Raw genomic sequence first — 14895 nt, forward strand, 5'->3', positions numbered from 1 at the left:
ATAAACATGGAGCAAATCCCCAGCATCTCACTTCCTTTCCCACCATCACTGACTCTGGATGGACAAGGGTGTGGGAGATAAAGTACTTTCATAGTTAATCCCATGAGTCATCCCCACAGTGACCGTACGTACATACCCTAACCAGAAGCCATGGATTACAGGCAACATCCGCACTGAGCTAAAGGCTAGAGCTGCCGCTTTCAAGGAGCGGGACTCTAACCCGGAAGCTTATAAGAAATCCCACTATGCCCTCTGATGAACCATCAAACAGGCAAAGCATCAATACAGGACTAAGATTGAATCGTACTACACCAACACTCATCGGATGTGGCATGCAAAACATTACAGACTACAAAGGGAAGCACAGCCGAGAGCTGCCCAGTGACACGAGCCTACCAGACGAACCAAACTACTTCTATGCTCGCTTCGAGGCAAATAACACTGAAATATGCATGAGAGCACCAGCTGTTCCGGAAGACTGTGTGATCACGCTCTCCGCAGCCGATGTGAGTAAAACCTTTAAGCAAGTCAACATTCACAATGCCGCAGGGCCAGACAGATTACCAGGACGTGTGCTGCGAGCATGCGCTGACCAACTGGCAAGTGTCTTCACTGACATTTTCAACCACTCCCTGTCCGAGTCTGTAATACCAACATGTTTTAAGCAGACCACCATAGAGACTGTGCCCAAGAACACTAAGGTAACCTGCCTAAATGACTACCGACCTGTAGCACTCACGTCTGTGTAGCCATGAAGTGCTTTGAAAGGCTGGTCATGGCTCACATCTACACCATTATCCCGGAAACCCTAGACCCACTCCAATTTGCATACCGCCCCAACAGATCCGCAGATGATGGAATCTCTATTTCACTCCACACTGCCCTTTCCCACCTGGACAAAAGGAACACCTATATTAGAATGCTATTAATTGACTGCAGCTCAGCGTAGAAGAGGCTTCAAAACAGCTTCTACCCACAAGCCATAAGACTCCTGAACATCTAATCAAATGGCTACCCACACTATTTTCATTGCATTGCCCCCCCCCCTCCCCCTCTTTTACACTGCTGCTACTCTCTGTTGTTATCACTTTAATAACTCTACCTACATGTACATACTACCTCAACTAACCGATGCCCCCGCACGTTGACTCTGAACCGGTACCCCCCTGTATATAGTCTCGTTATTTTACTGCTGCTTTTTAATTACTTGTTACTTTTATTTCTTATTCTTCTCTATATTTTTATAACGGCATTGTTGGTTAGGGGCTCGTAAGTAAACATTTCACTGTAAGGTCTACTACACCTGTTGTATTCAGCATGTGACTAATAAACTTTGATTTTATATACTTACCCTTTCATCTGGACCCTGTTCAGACTGAACACACTGCAGTGACAAACTGACAATATCAACCTTTTCATGGATAATGTTCACATTTTTTTGTGGTTTTAGACCAGAGCCAGACGGCCCCACAACCACTGTCCCTTTTGTCTCTGTCTCTCTCTGTCAAGCCAGACTGCCCCACAACCACTATCCCTTGGTCTCTGCCTGTCTGTCTGTCTGTCTGTCTGTCTCTCTCTGTTTGTCTCTCTCTCGGTTGCTCTCTCTGTCTGTCTCTCTCTCGGTTGCTCTCCCGGTTTGTCTCTCTCTCGGTTGCTCTCTCTGTTTGTCTCTCTCTCGGTTGCTCTCTCGATGTTTGTCTCTCTCTGTTGCTGTTTGTCGCTCTCTCTCTCTCTCTGTGTGTTGCTGTCTGTCGCTGTCTCTCTGTCGTTGTCTGTCTCCCTCTCTCTCTCTGTCGCTGTCTCTCTTTCTCTCTCTCTGTCGCTGTCTCTCTTTCTCTCGCTGTCTCTCTCTCTGTCGCTGTCTCTCTCTCTGTCGCTGTCTCTCTCTGTCACTGTCTCTCTCTCTGTCGCTCTCTTGTCTCTTTCTCTCTCTCTCTGTCGCTGTCTCTCTCTCTCTCTCTCTGTCTGTCTCTCTCTCTGTCGCTGTCTCTCTCTGTCGCTGTCTCTCTCTGTCGCTGTCTCTCTCTCTCTGTCGCTCTCTTGTCTCTTTCTCTCTCTCCCTCTCTCTGTCGCTCTCTTTTTCTCCCTCTGTCTGTCGCTCTCTGTCTGTCGCTGTCTCTCTCTGTCGCTGTCTCTATTTGTCTGTGGCGCTGTCTCTATTTGTCTCTGTCGCTGTCTCTATTTGTCACTGTCTCTATTTGTCTCTGTCGCTGTCTCTCTCTGTCGCTGTCTCTATTTGTCTCTGTCGCTGTCTCTCTCTGTCGCTGTCTCTGTTTGTCTCTTTCTCTGTTTGTCTCTTTCTCTGTCTCTCTCTGTCGCTGTCTCTATTTGTCTCTGTCGCTGACTATCTCTGTCGCTGTCTCTGTTTGTCTCTCTCTCTTTCTCTGTTTGTCTCTGTCGCTGTCTCTGTTTGTCTCTCTCTCTTTCTGTCTCTCTCTGTCGCTGTTTCTGTCGCTGTCTCTATTTGTCTCTGTCGCTGTCTCTCTCTGTCGCTGTCTCTATTTGTCTCTGTCGCTGTCTCTCTCTGTCGCTGTCTCTGTTTGTCTCTTTCTCTGTTTGTCTCTGTCGCTGTCTCTGTTTGTCTCTTTCTCTGTCTCTCTCTGTCGCTGTCTCTATTTGTCTCTGTCGCTGACTATCTCTGTCGCTGTCTCTCTCTCTTTCTCTGTTTGTCTCTGTCGCTGTCTCTGTTTGTCTCTGTCGCTGACTATCTCTGTCGCTGTCTCTCTCTCTTTCTCTGTTTGTCTCTGTCGCTGTCTCTGTTTGTCTCTCTCTTTCTGTCTCTCTCTGTCGCTGTCTCTGTCGCTGTCTCTATTTGTCTCTGTCTCTGTCGCTGTCTCTGTTTGTCTCTGTCGCTGTCTCTGTCGCTGTCTCTATTTGTCTCTCTCTCTTTCTCTGTTTGTCTCTGTCTCTGTTTGTCTCTGTCGCTGTCTCTATTTGTCTCTCTTTCTCTGTTTGTCTCTGTCGCTAGTCTGTCTGTCTCTGTTTCTCTATTTGTCTCTGTCTCTCTCTGTTTGTCTCTGTCGCTGTCTCTCTCTGTCGCTGTCTCTTTCTGTCGCTGTCTCTATTTGTCTCTGTCGCTGTCTCTATTTGTCTCTGTCGCTGTCTCTGTTTGTCTCTGTCGCTGTCTCTGTTTGTCTCTCTCTCTTTCTCTCTCTCTTTCTCTGTTTGTCTCTCTCTTTCTCTGTTTGTCTCTCTCTTTCTCTGTTTGTCTCTGTCGCTGTCTCTATTTGGCTCTGTCGCTGTCTCTATTTGGCTCTGTCGCTGTCTCTGTTTGTCTCTGTCGCTTTCTCTGTTTGTCTCTGTCGCTGTCTCTATTTGTCTCTCTTTCTGTTTGTCTCTGTCTGTCTCTGTTTCTCTGTTTGTCTCTGTCGCTGTCTCTATTTGTCTCTCGCTGTCTCTATTTGTTGCTGTCTCTGTTTGTCTCTCTCTCTCTCTGTTTGTCTCTGTCTGTCTCAGTTTCTCTCTCTGTTTGTCTCTGTCTCTCTGTCTGTCTCTCTGTCTGTCTGACTCTCTCTCTCTCTCTCTCTCTCTCTGTCGCTGTCTCTCTCTCTGTCGCTCTCTGTCGCTGTCTCTCTCTCTCTCTCTCTCTCTCTGTCTCTCTCTCTCTCTCTCTCTCTCTCTCTCTCTCTCTCTCTCTCTGTCTCTCTCTTTCTAACATGTGTTAACATTGCCAAAGCAAGTGAGGTAGATAATATATAAAGTGAATATATAAAGTGAAATAAACAATAAAAATTAACAGTAAACAGTACACATACAGAAGTTTCAAAACAATAAAGACATTACAAATGTCATTATATATATACAGTGTTTTAACAATGTACAAATGGCTTCTCCAGGTTCATCTCTCTGTAGGTGATGGCTTTGTTGTGGAAGGTTTGGCAATCACTTCCTTTTAAGTGGTTATAGAATTTAACGGCTCTTTTCTGGATTTTGATAATTAGTGGGTATCGGCCTAATTCTGCTCTGCATGCATTATTTGGTGTTCTACGTTGTACACGGAGGATATTTTTGCAGAATTCTGCGTGCAGAGTCTCAATTTGGTGTTTGTCCCATTTTGTGAAGTCTTGGTTGGTGAGCGGACCCCAGACCTCACAACCATAAAGGGCAATGGGCTCTATGACTGATTCAAGTATTTTTAGCCAAATCCTAATTGGTATGTTGAAATTTATGTTCCTTTTGATGGCATAGAATGCCCTTCTTGCCTTGTCTCTCAGATCGTTCACAGCTTTGTGGAAGTTACCTGTGGCGCTGATGTTTAGGCCAAGGTATGTATAGTTTTTTGTGTACTCTAGGGCAACAGTGTCTAGATGGAATTTGTATTTGTGTTCCTGGTGACTGGACCTTTTTTGGAACACCATTATTTTGGTCTTACTGAGATTTACTGTTAGGTCTGACAGAATCTGTGCATAAGATCTAGGTGCTGCTGTAGGCCCTCCTTGGTTGGTGACAGAAGTACCAGATCATCAGCAAACAGCAGTAATTTGACTTCGGATTCTAGTAGGGTGAGGCCGGGTGCTGCAGACTTTTCTAGTGCCCGCGCCAATTCGTTGATATATATGTTGAAGAGGGTAGGGCTTAAGATGCATCCCTGTCTCACCCCACGACCCTGTGTGAAGAAATGTGTGTGGTTTTTTGCCAATTTTAAACACACACTTGTTGTTTGTGTACATGGATGTTATAATGTCGTATGTTTTACCCCAACACCACTTTCCATCAGTTTGTATAGCAGACCCTCATGCCAAATTGAGTCGAAGGCTTTTTTGAAATCAACAAAGCATGAGAAGACTTTGCCTTTGTTTTGGTTTGTTTGGTTGTCAATTAGGGTGTGCAGGGTGAATACATGGTCTGTTGTACGGTAATTTGGTAAAAAGCCAATTTGACATTTGCTCAGTACATTGTTTTCATTGAGGAAATGTACGAGTCTGCTGTTAATGATAATGCAGAGGATTTTCCCAAGGTTACTGTTGACGCATATTCCACGGTAGTTATTGGGGTCAAATTTGTCTCCACTTTTGTGGATTGGGCTGATCAGTCCTTGGTTCCAAATATTGGGGAAGATGCCAGAGCTAAGGATGATGTTAAAGAGTTTTAGTATAGCCAATTGGAATTTGTTGTCTGTATATTTGATCCTTTCATTGAGGATACCATCAACACCACAGGCCTTTTTGGGTTGGAGGATTTTTATTTTGTCCTGTAACTCATTCAATGTAATTGGAGAATCCAGTGGGTTCTGGTAGTCTTTAATAGTTGATTCTAAGATCTGTATTTGATCATGTATATGTTTTTGCTCTTTATTCTTTGTTATAGAGCCAAAAAGATTGGAGAAGTTTTTTACCCATACATCTCCATTTTGGATAGATAATTCTTTGTGTTGTTGTTTGTTTAGTGTTTTTCCAATTTTCCCAGAAGTGGTTAGAGTCTATGGATTCTTCAATTACATTGAGCTGATTTCTGACATGTTTTTGTGATTCACCATAGTGAAGGCGTAGACTCAGGTTTTCCGGGTCTCTATGTTTTTGGTTGGACAGGTTTCTCAATTTCTTTCTTAGATTTTTGCATTCTTCATCAAACCATTTGTCATTATTGTTAATTTTTTTCGGTTTTCTATTTGAGATTTTTAGATTTGATAGGGAAGCTGGTAGGTCAAATATACTGTTAAGATTTTCTACTGCCAAGTTTACGCCTTCACTATTACAGTGGAACGTTTTACCCAGGAAATTGTCTAAAAGGGATTGAATTTGTTGTTGCCTAATTGTTTTTTGGTAGGTTTCCAAACTGCATCCCTTCCATCTTTAGCATTTCTTAATGTTACTCAGTTCCTTTGGCTTTGATGCCTCATGATTGAGTATTGCTCTGTTTAAGTAGACTGTGATTTTGCAGTGGTCTGATAGGGGTGTCAGTGGGCTGACTGTGAACGCTCTGAGAGACTCTGGGTTGAGGTCAGTGATAAAGTAGTCTACAGTACTACTGCCAAGAGATGAGCTATAGGTGTACCTACCATAGGAGTCCCCTCGAAGCCTACCATTGACTATGTACATACCCAGCGTGCGACAGAGCTGCAGGAGTTGTGACCCATTTTTGTTGGTTGTGTTGTCATAGTTGTGCCTAGGGGGGCATATGTGGGAGGGAATGCTGTCACCTCCAGGCAGGTGTTTGTCCCCCTGTGTGCTGAGGGTGTCAGGTTCTTGTCCGGTTCTGGCATTTAGGTCGCCACAGACTAGTACATGTCCCTGGGCCTGGAAATGGTTGATTTCCCCCTCCAGGATGGAGAAGCTGTCTTCATTAAAGTATGGGGATTCTAGTGGGGGGATATAGGTAGCACACAGGAGGACATTTTTCTCTGTTAGGATAATTTCCTTTTGAATTTCTAGACAAATGTAGAATGTTCCTGATTTGATTAATTTAATGGAGTGAGTTAAGTCTGCTCTATACCAAATTAGCATACCCCCTGAGTCCCTTCCCTGTTTCACACCTGGTAGTTTGGTGGATGGGACTACCAGCTCTCTGTAACCTAGAGGGCAACCAGTGGGTCCGTCTCCTCTATACCAGATTTCTTGCAGGATGACAATGTCTGTATTACCGATTTCTTTGGTGAAGTCTGGGTTTCTGCTCTTTAGGCCAAAGGCATATGACCTCAGGCCTTGGATATTCCAGAATGATATATTGAAGGCTTTTTGTTCCATAGAGTGTCCAATGTTGTTGGTCGTGGTTTGTCCTCAGGCCAGTAAGTGTGAGCAGAGCCTGCTGAGCATCTGGTACATGCCATTGGCTTGGGCGAGTGTGAGAGTGGGGGTTGGGACTGTTTGCCCGCTCACTACCTGGGCGTATGTGTGGCTTCCATGTTGAGGCCCTCTATGCGGGGGTGGGGTGCATGGGGTGGGCAGGAGTGGCATAGGTCTGATCTGAGGGGGCCTAAATGGGGTGTGGGCATGGTTGACGTGGGGGGTGTTGATTGGTTGGGGTGGGGGTGTGGATGTGTCTGGGGGTGCTGTGGTCTGGATGTAATTCCTCTTGGCGTGGGTCCTCTATGTGTAGGTCCAGGGGGGGGTCCTGCAGGTCTGGGAGGGTGTCTCGCTGGTCTGGGTGGGGTGTCTATTGATCTGTTGCTCCTGTGTGAAGTGTTGGGGATACGTTTGAGAGCGATGTCCTTTAGAGTCCGGGCAAAGGTGGGCACTGCTGCCTTGTAGAGGTGGACCTGGTCATAGAGGCTGTTCAAGTCCAGGGTGGAGTGGTGGGCCAGGAAAACATTTGGTTTTGAGGCACAGTCACGAGAAATACTTGTGTTTACCCGCTGTATTGTGGCAGGTTGGAAGTCTTTTTGTGGTAGCAGGGTGGAGATAACCACTTGTGTGTTGGAGAAAGTAGAAGAAGCCTTTTCAATCACTCCCTTCAGTGCTGTGGCCACCTTTTCCTGCTGTGCTCTCAGATCGTTTGTGCCTGTGTGTATTATTATGTGGCTAGGTGAGCCTAGTTGGTCCTCAGACAGAAGGTCGAGGGCACGCTGGGTGTTTGGACACCAGAGTTTAGACACACTGTGTTTGGGAAAAAGTTTTTTTCTTCTATATATTTCCCATTTGAGTCCATAAGTAGTGCAATCTGTGTCTTGTGTTTGTCCTCAGTGGGTGTGGGGGGTTGTCAGAAGGGCTATCAGGGTGGCTGACAAGGGGGGTGCTCAGAGGGGGTGAGAGCCGCTGGGCTTGGGGTTCTTCATTTGTCTGTTCTGCTGCGATGTTGACTCTATGGTTAGGGTCTGGTGTGGACTGTTCTGCTGTGGTGTCGAGACTTTTGTCGGGTGCTGAGGTGGGCTGTTCTGCTGGCTTCTCTGTGGGGGTGGCCACCTCTCTAGTGGGTTGTTCTCTGTCACACGCCGTCCCCCTCAACCTCTCCTCCGTCCTTCTCACCCTCTCCTCCATCCCCCTCAACCTCTCCTCCACCAGCAGTCTGATCCTCTCCTCTTGTGCTCTGTTCTTCTCTTGATCCTGCTCTTTCTCCTGTTGAAGTTGTCTCATCTGTCTCTGTCTCTAGTCAATGACAGGCCTAGCACTGCTGCTTGATTTGACATGAATTATTGATGGAGGTTGCCTGTCTGTGTGATTGGGGCGTTTTGCATCTGTGTGAAGAGTGCCACGGTCTAATGAAAGAGAAAGAACATGTCTAACATCCAGCTAAAGGTGTCACTAGTACCTCTCTTTCTCTGACATGAAGAAGGGACAGAATGCCTGTCTGTCAGAATGCACAGACTGCAGGTCAGATACACATACATGTGAACACACACACCTCTGAGTGCTATCTGACTGACACTCATCACAAGTACTAGTGAATAGTGGTAGGAGGCATGTTGAAGTCTACCGGTATGTGGTATTTTGTTCCTGTTACCAGCTGTGTTTGTACAGTATTTGTTTATTGAATGGTTATTGAGTTTCAAATGGCCACAGATACTGTTATACCCATATAGCAACTCCCAAGGTAATTCCTTTCTTTTTAATGAGATGTTTAGATGTTTTTTGTATCCTTCATAGACTGTGTAGTAATTTCCCCACCAGTAATTGGAGCTGGGTTGTTTTTTATTTGATCACAGAACATATTACTGTGAGAATGGTACTGACTCACTGTCACCAACTGTTTGTTAGAAAGCAACAATTTCCTCATTCTCTCGCACTCTACCCATCTGTCTCGCTCCTGCTTCTCGCTCACTCTCTTTCCCCCCTCCTTCTCTTCATTCCTCATCACCCTCCCTCTGGTTGTGTGTTGCAGTGATGGCCAACCCTCAGCGTTTCCTGGGTAACAGCCTGTTGCAGTGGACTAACCTGGCGGCGGTGGTGACTGTTCCCTGGCATGTGGAGTTCATGTTCCGCACGCGTCAGCCTAGTGCCACCCTGCTGCACGTCACCGCCGGACAGCACCACAACCTCACCCTACAGGTACAGAGAACACAATTAACTCACTGCACATTGTCTTGGCCCTCACAACCTCACCCTACAGGTACAGAGAACACAATTAACTCACTGCACATTGTCCCGGCCCTCACAACCTCACCCTACAGGTACAGAGAACACAATTAACTCACTGCACATTGTCCCGGCCCTCACAACCTCACCCTACAGGTACAGAGAACACAATTAACTCACTGCACATTGTCTTGGCCCTCACAACCTCACCCTACAGGTACAGAGAACACAATTAGCTCACTGCACATTGTCCCGGCCCTCACATCCTCACCCTAAAGTGTCTCACCCACACGCCCTCCTCCCAACCACCCACACACCCTCCTCCCAACCAACCACACACACACCTTCCTCCCAACCACCCACACGCCCTCCTCCCAACCACCCACACGCCCTCCTCCCAACCACCCACACGCCCTCCTCCCAACCACCCACACACCCTCCTCCCAACCACCCACACGCCCTCCTCCCAACCACCCACAGTCTCTCACACACACATATGGATGGTCTTTCTGGCCTCAATAAAAAAACTTAAATGCCATAGTTGTGATAAAATGAGCTGCGCAAGGTGTCATAAGTGAACTTGAATACAAAACCAAATTAGATGTGTGTGTATATATATATATATATATATATATATATATATATATATATATATATATATATATATATATATATATATGTATATATATATATATATATATATATATATATATATATATATATATATATATATATATATATATATATATATATATATATATATTATTATTACTGTTTATCCTGATGCCTAGTCACTTTACCCCTGTACATATCTACCTCCATCACTTTAGGATCCCTGTAAATATGGTATTGGAACTGACCCTGTAAGCTTCTTACTTTCCTTGTGTTCTTGTTTCTTATTTCTTCTGTTTTTGTTCTACCTTGTCTTATTTTTAGTGCTTGATTAATTACTGTGTTGTTGGTTTAGAGTTTGCAAGAAAGGCATTTCACTGTACTTGTGCATGTGACATTAAAACTTAACTTGAATGACTGTAGGTTAGTTGGTGTAAAGCTCCACCTGTTGGCTGTCCAGGCAGCAGCATGACTTTAAATATTTGATGGTGTTGAGACAGCCTGCCAACTAACAAATGCTTTATCTTGAGATCTGAGAGCTGCCATTTCAGGCCTTTCAGATGGCAGCTGTTGTGTTTGTCTAGTCAGGTACCTCTTTTGAAAAATAACCGTCCAGCAGCTATTTTAAAGTTGGTGTATTTTAAAACAGGGCACATATTTTACTACAGTATTACCATAGATTGTCTGATGAGGAGGAGAAGAAAACCTTACTGACTGAGCATGTGATGTATGTATACTAAAGAAGTTCTCTCTCTCTCCTGCATTCCCTCACCTCTCTCTTCCCATCCCCTTCCATCTCTCTCTCTCTCACTCTCTCACTCTCTCTCACTCGCTCTCTCTCTCTATCTATCTATAGCTGCGGGAGGGCAGTGTGGTGATGGGCCTGCAGAGAGGGGAGGACTCCACTCTGTCCCGGGTAGAGGAGGTGACAGTGAACGACGGAGACTGGCACCATCTACAGCTGGAGCTGAAGGGTGTCCCGGGGGGCGCGCCCAGACACAAGGCTGTGCTCTCCTTCGAACATGGACTCTACACGGTGAGACACTGTTAGAAGACAAACTGTAGCTTCTGTATTTTAATTACATTTAATTGAAATGCTGTATGTATGTATTCAGGGCAGTTAGCATGTGTTATGTACTTAGGCCAGTATGTAGACAGCCAGTCAGCTGAGTGTATATGAATGTATCTAATGTGTGTGATCTGATCTACATATCCAGGCCAGTATGGAAGTGGATAATAAGCTGAAGGGGGCGAAGGTCAAGACACTGAGTGTCGGGGGCATCACTGGGGCTGATGGGAAAATACATCACGGCTTCCGCGGTTGTGTCCAGGTCAGTTCTCTTCTCATCACTCATTCTCTCTCTCTCTTACACACACACACACACACACACACACACACACACACACACACACACACACACACACACACACACAGTATTGTCTGAGTGTGTTCTGCCTGCTGTGTGTGTGTTCCTCAGGGTCTGCTTGTGGGGGAGACCTCCTCCAGCTCCGTGTCTCTCAGCATGTCTCAGGCCAGGAGGGTGAACATGGAGCAGGGCTGCAGCGTACCAGACCCCTGTGTCTCTAACACCTGCCCCTCCAACAGCTACTGCAGTGATGACTGGGACAGCCACTCCTGTACCTGCCTCACCGGTCAGTCTGCCAACCATCATCATCCTCTTCATTGTCATCATTGTCTTCATCCTCATAATTCAATTTTTCAACCATATAATACAACCATATTGCCTTATGTTGATCCCTCCCAAGCATAACTTATGAATTTATATTGTGTTGTTTACCTGTCAGGTTACTATGGCGATAACTGCATAGACATATGTGCACTAAACCCCTGTGAGCACCAATCAGCTTGCACCAGGAAGGCTAGCTCCTCCCGTGGCTACACTTGTGACTGTCGCAGCAACCACTTTGGGCAGTACTGCGAGAGAAAGTGAGTAGGATCCTTTTGGTCCATATGACTATAAAGAAAACTATCAGAGTGTATTTGTGGTCCGTGTTTCTGACTGTATGTGTCCCTCCTTAGGACTGACCTGCCGTGTCCCAGGGGTTGGTGGGGACATAAGACCTGTGGTCCCTGTGACTGTCAGACAGACAGGGGCTTCGATGCCGACTGCAACAAGACCAACGGGGAGTGCCGCTGCAAGGTCAGCTAACTACTGAGTCTCAATGTCAGGATGTTGGACAGGGGCGATGGGTGAAACTGCACTGTGGGCTACTTTCATCCCTCCCTCCCTCCCTTTTCTGTTCCCTTCCCGTCCATCTCTCTCTCTATCCCACTCCCTCTTCTCAGGATAACCACTACCGTCCAGAGGCCAGCGAGGCGTGTCTACTGTGTGAGTGTTACCCAGTGGGCTCCTTCTCACGAGCGTGTGAGAGAGAGAGTGGCCAATGCCCGTGTAAACCAGGGGTCATTGGGCGCCAGTGTGACCGCTGTGACAACCCATTTGCTGAGGTGTCGCCCAATGGCTGTGAAGGTCAGCATTACCATACATCACATGCTTCAGAAAACTGCATCATGGTTGAAATGTATCTGTAGCCCAGAATGATTCATTTAGTTCACTAATTTAGTAAATTAATGGTTAAAAGTTTTTTTTGTGCCAAGTGAACATTAAAGGTGCAATGTGCATAAATCGCTCTGCCATTTCCTGGTTGCTGAAATTCTAATAGTTTGCCTAATTTCAGTTATGTGACAAAACAAGTATAGAAAATCATTGTACTGTCTAAACTGCTGTGAAATATCTTTTCAATAACCAAAAATATATTATTTTCAGCTGTTTTAATATGGTGAAACAAAACTGAAAGTAAAAGACACGAAAACTAAACTTCAGAACAGGAAGCATAGAAATAGTGCACAAACAAACTTGCTTTCAATGAGAATGACAGATCTATAACTCACATTTCTATGTGAATTTGGTCGGGTAGCCTAAAAAGTTACATATTGCAGCTTTAATAATTCTGTCATGCATACAATTACACCTGGACAATTAATTGAATCGGCTTTCCTTCTCTCCCTCTTTCTCTCCCTCTCTATTTCTACCTCCCTCTCTCTTTCTATCTCAGTGATCTATGACAGTTGTCCCCAGGCGATAGAGGCTGGGATCTGGTGGCCTAGGACAAAGTTTGGTCTCCCTACAGCCGTCTCCTGTCCCAAGGGATCTATTGGTACGATGACTCTGTGGCTTAGCTAATACAGTATACTATATAGCATATATAATAATTACCATTTCTATAATGGAATGGTTGAAACTCTCTTTAGGTCTGCCTCATGCACATTCCCTCCTTCTCTCTTTCTCTCTCAGGCACAGCTATCCGCCACTGTGATGAACACAAGGGATGGCTGCCCCCCAACCTCTTCAACTGTACCTCTGTCACCTTCACCAAACTCAAAGCCCTGGTGTGTACAGCTCCTCTACAGCTAGCTCACATTTATATGGATCAATTCACTTCAGTGACATATGCTATTAAGTTGAGTGATGAACTGATTTTATTGCTATAATATAGTAGAGTTGGTGCCTTTTTATTTTACTTGTAAAATTCCAGAAAATGATGTCATGGCTTTAGAAGCTTCTGATAGGCTAATTGACATAATTTGAGTCAATTGGAGGTGTACCTGTGGATGTATTTCAAGGCCTACCTTCAAACTCCGTGCCTCTTTGCTTGACATCATGTGAAAATCTAAAGAAATCAGCCAAGACCTCCACAAATTGTAGACCTCCACAAGTCTGGTTCATCTTTGGGAGCAATTTCCAAACGCCTGAAGGTACCACGTTCATCTGTACAAACAATAGTACGCAAGTATAAACACAATCCCAGAACAACAGCAAAGGACCTTGTGAAAATGCTGGAGGAAATGGGTACAAACGTATCTATATCCACAGTAAAACAAGTCCTATATCGACATAACCTGAAAGGCCGCTCAGCAAGGAAGAAGCCACTGTTCCAAAACCGCCATAAAAAAGCCAGACTACGGTTTGCAACTGCACATGGGGACAAAGATCGTACTTTTGGAGAAATGCCCTCTGGTTTGATGAAACAAAAATATAACTATTTGGCCAAATTGACCATTGTTATGTTTGGAGGAAAAAGGGGGAGGCTTGCAAGCCGAAGAACTCCTACAAACCTGACTCCGTTACACCACCTCTGTCAGGAGAAATGGGCCAAAATTCACCCAACATATTATGGGAAAGGATTAAATGTCAGGAATTGTGAAAAACTGAGTTTAAATGTATTTGGCTAAGGTGTATGTAAACTTCCGACTTCAACCGTGTGTATGTATGTATGTATGTATGTATGTATATATATATATATATATATATATATATATATATATATATATATATATATATATATATATATATATATATATATATATATATATATATCCATGCATCCATCCATCCATCAATCAATCAATCAATCATCCATCCATCCTTCAAAAGTGTAAAATGGTGCTTTAAGAATGTTCTCCCTTCCCCGGTCCAGTCGGAGAAGTTGGCCCGTAACATGTCTCTCCTGGACTCTGGGCGTGTCCAGCAGACTGCAGCCATGTTGGCCAACGCCACGCTACACACGGTGGAGTACTACGGTAGTGACGTAAAGGTGGCCTACCGCCTCACCCAGAGCCTTCTGAAGTACGAGAGCCACCAGCAGGGCTTCAGCCTGACCGCTACACAGGACGTCCTATTCACTGAGGTAACACAATAATACACAACACAGCACAATGCTGCACAGTGTAACACACCACCATGCAGCACAGGATAGGGCAACACATGGCAGCGCACAACAGTTGAATGCACAGCGTAATACCACATGACACAGTACAACATAAATCTCAGATCAACTCTGTAGACATTTGCCCAACACCACCCTATGCCAGTCTGTCTCTCTGACCCCCTGCCTTACTCCCTCTATCAGAACCTGGTGCAGGTGGGCAGTGCCATCCTGTCCCCGGGCACACGGCCACACTGGGAGCTGATCCAGCAGACAGAGGGGGGCACGGCGGCCCTGCTGCGCCAGTTTGAGCAGTACGCCAACACCCTGGCACAGAACATGAGGAAGACCTACCTCAGCCCCTTCACCATCGTCACTCCACACATAGGTGAGGGTAGTCTTCTGTGGTATGCCATTGTAGAAATATGGGAGTGATCGCTTAATGCAAAATAAGTTAGAGATATGCACAGCATATTGTAGTATGTTTATCAGCTGGAATATATGTGTTCATTATTCTTCCATGAGCGTTGAAGGATAAACTGAACGTCTAAACAGTTATCTCTTTGTTGTGGTTTGTCTAACCTACCCTTCCTGTGTTGCATGTTCT

General features: G+C 45.2%; 1 protein-coding gene across 2 annotated transcripts in view; it reads left to right on the top strand.

Moving 5' to 3' along the window:
• Positions 1-14895, top strand: part of LOC112254557 (cadherin EGF LAG seven-pass G-type receptor 2) — a 79401-nt gene that overhangs the window by 55157 nt on the left and 9349 nt on the right. For both annotated transcript variants that reach the window (XM_024427249.2, XM_024427250.2), the window contains exons 9-19: positions 8755-8921; positions 10417-10596; positions 10778-10891; positions 11039-11213; positions 11367-11508; positions 11602-11722; positions 11869-12052; positions 12639-12740; positions 12878-12972; positions 14061-14270; positions 14493-14676. In XM_024427249.2, coding sequence (XP_024283017.1) covers positions 8755-8921; positions 10417-10596; positions 10778-10891; positions 11039-11213; positions 11367-11508; positions 11602-11722; positions 11869-12052; positions 12639-12740; positions 12878-12972; positions 14061-14270; positions 14493-14676 — 1674 coding nt within the window. The remainder of the gene's footprint in view (positions 1-8754; positions 8922-10416; positions 10597-10777; positions 10892-11038; positions 11214-11366; positions 11509-11601; positions 11723-11868; positions 12053-12638; positions 12741-12877; positions 12973-14060; positions 14271-14492; positions 14677-14895) is intronic.

The sequence above is a fragment of the Oncorhynchus tshawytscha genome, linkage group LG07 (assembly GCF_018296145.1).
Source record: "Oncorhynchus tshawytscha isolate Ot180627B linkage group LG07, Otsh_v2.0, whole genome shotgun sequence".
NCBI lineage: Eukaryota > Metazoa > Chordata > Actinopteri > Salmoniformes > Salmonidae > Oncorhynchus > Oncorhynchus tshawytscha.